Genomic DNA, 3,162 nt, shown 5'->3' with positions numbered 1-3,162 from the left:
TTGCTTTATGCACCTGAGGGTTTGTCCATATTCACTCAGTTTATTATTGTCAAAGGAAGCAATGGCTCTAAAAACAGTAATTTATCAATTTCTTCACATATCCTGAATGTTTTAATGCCAAAGAAAAAATATTCATGCCATACCCTGCATGTCATGCTTACCTCTACCATTACAACTTTAAAAAAAGTAATATTATCCTATAATTAATTCATTTTTAGCTTAAAGAGAGAGATGTCCAAACTTGTACTTTTCCCCTATATCTTTCTCCATGTCTCTGTCCTAAGACAATTTGAGATAACATTTATAGGAATTTTGAAAATGACAATATGTTAAAAATATAGTTTTTGGACAATATTTTGAGTAGTTAATTGATGGAAATCATCAACCAATTCCTCCCTATTACATTCGCTTCAAAGATTCAAAATGACTCCTCTCAGAGATCAATATTGAGAAATTAAAAAAGTTTTAAACAGAATGAAATAGAGAATATTTCCCTTGTGTGAGTCATAGGCCAATCCCTTCAAAGAGCAGGAAAGGCAAAAACCAAAATAAAATAAAAGGAAGGGCTTCTTTGTTTAGCTTTCAATTTTTGGCCTTGATCATTCATACATGATCTGGTATTTGAGGAAAAGTCTAGAAAGAGATTTTAGACTAAAGAAAATATATCACATCATTTTTGGATTTGTTAAAAAAAAAGAAGCACTAAAATACTTCCACAATAGATATAAGGCATATATTGGATGAAGAAGATATAAATTCTGTCTTCATAGAGGAAAAGGAGGCAAAGCCAAAAGATAATGAAAAAATGCACCAAAAAAGAACAGAGTAAAAAGGATGAAAGAAGAGGTGACAATTATTGTGAAGGAATGATGCAGATGGAGGGAACTGGGGAATGGATTGAATTTTCTATTATCTCATGTTCAACCAAATGTCACTGTTATTGTTTTATTATGGGATTTTTGGACATTAGTGAATAAGCATTTGTTGAATATCCTATGTGTCAGGAACTGGGATAATTGCTGGGAACATTTACATTTTAGGATTACCTCTTAGCAAACATTTTATTTATTATTGGAACATGTTTTGAACTAATAATCATATTATTTTTTCTCAACTAAAGTTTAGTAGATTTTCCTACGAATCTGACAAGGAAGCTCGTGCTGTGTAAAACTTCTCTCCCTGAGGAAAAAGGCATCATCTTGTTGAATGGCATCGAACAATCAAACACTGGTGACAGAGTTTATTCTACAAGGCTTCTCAGAGTCACCTCAACTCCAAATATTCCTTTTTATCTCCTTTCTTTTTCTTTATCTTGTTGCCCTCACAGGAAATATTCTCATTGTGATGGCCATCAGTCTGGACTCAGGTCTCCATACACCCATGTATTTTTTTCTTGCCAACTTAGCTGTTTTGGATATTGGTTGTACATCCACAGTTCTGCCCAAATTGCTGGAGAACCTTGTTGTGGAGAAGAAATCCATCTCCTATGAAGGCTGCATGACACAGCTGTATTTCCTCACTTGTTTTTTGGGCACTGAGCTTCTGCTCTTCACAGCCATGGCTTATGACAGATATGTGGCCATTTGTCATCCCTTACATTATAGCACTATGATGAGTAGGATGGTTTGTATGTTGTTAGTGAGCAGTGTATGGGCCACAGGCTCCCTTAGCTCGTTGTTACACACTGGTCTAATGTTGAGATTAACCTTTTGTGGTCCTAATGAAATTCAGCATTTTCTATGTGAAATTCCCTCTTTGTTACTTCTCTCCTGTAGCTCCACATACCTGAACAACGTCATGATAGTCATTGCAGATGTGTACTTTGGGGTGATCAATTTTGTACTCACTATGGTGTCCTATGGCTTTATCATTTCCAACATCTTAAAGATCCACACCACGGAGGGGAAGAAGAAAGCCTTCTCTACCTGTTCCTCCCACCTCATGGTAGTCAGCATGTATTATACGACAATCATATATACTTATATTTTTCCAGGCTCTGGCTCTTCAATGGATAATGGTAAAGTGGTGGCTCTCTTGTACACCACTGTTGGCCCCACCTTAAATCCTCTTATATATACTCTGAGGAATAAGGATTTTAAAACTGCCCTCAAGAAAATGTCTCTATTCTTTTATTAAATAATTATAATTGCTCAAGATGAATTGCTTTGAATGATATTTTTGTGCTGCCATTTTGTGACTCAAATGTAGGGGATAATATGAAGTTTTTAAATTTCTTTAGGTCAATTCATAGAATGTAATTTTTCCCTAGAGTCATTTAGGATGCTGTCCTTGGATATTACAGCTAGATATATAGAACTCTATGGATGGAGCACTTGGCCTGGAGTTAGGAAAGCCTGAGTTCCAATCTAGCCTTAGACATTTATTATGAGATCATGAGAAAATCACTTAAACCTGTTTGCCTCAGTTCCTCCAGGATCTTTGCCAAGAAAAGCCCAAAAGGAATTACAAGACACATTAATTGAGGTGACTAAACAATGACAAATCCTTGAATGCTTTCCACAAATATAGTCAAATCACACAGTAGTACACATCTATAGTGAACATCAGAGTAATGAATTATAGATGTCCAGATGTGGAATTGGTTTTCTAAGGATATAATGACCTTCCCATGTCTAGACATCCAGTTGGTGTCCTAGAGAGTCTTCCTGTTCTTGGTTACTCTTAATAATCTTTGCATTTTCCTCTAATTATGATATGTTAAAATTATATAAAACCACTTGGATGAAAAGAAAAAATATATTGTTTTAAACTATTTGTCATTTGTTATTTTTTTATTCTCGTTTATTCTCTCCACTCTCTCTACCTTTGTGATTTTATCCAAATTCTCCTTGGGACTCAAGAAGATGAAATCTAGAAGCATGCCTAGACTAATCAGTCTATACTGATTACAAAAAAAATCTTGAAAGCATATTGAAAGTAAGAGATGCTACAGAAAGAGATTAAAATGAATGCACTATTCGTGGGGCTATGAATCAGTCAAACTGTCCTACAAAGCAATTTAGGTTTATGGTCAAAATCTACAAAATGTCGATACATTTTGATCCAGAAATCCCAGGATAAAATATATTACCCCAATAATTTCAGAGAGTAAAATGCAATCTACCACCAGTTTTGCATAGTAATTCTTTTCACATTAGCAAA

At 34.7% G+C, this 3,162-nt stretch overlaps 1 protein-coding gene across 1 annotated transcript; it reads left to right on the top strand.

Annotated features, from left to right (window-relative positions):
- Positions 1 to 1,206: 1,206 nt before the first annotated feature.
- Positions 1,207 to 2,136, top strand: LOC123236466 (olfactory receptor 13A1-like). Its single transcript, XM_044662863.1, has one exon. It carries the CDS (start codon positions 1,207 to 1,209, stop codon positions 2,134 to 2,136), a length of 930 nt encoding a protein of 309 aa, XP_044518798.1.
- Positions 2,137 to 3,162: the final 1,026 nt, after the last annotated feature.

Source organism: Gracilinanus agilis, chromosome 2 (assembly GCF_016433145.1).
Source record: "Gracilinanus agilis isolate LMUSP501 chromosome 2, AgileGrace, whole genome shotgun sequence".
NCBI classification, from domain to species: Eukaryota; Metazoa; Chordata; class Mammalia; order Didelphimorphia; family Didelphidae; genus Gracilinanus; species Gracilinanus agilis.
This window is presented reverse-complemented; position numbering and strand designations above follow the sequence as displayed.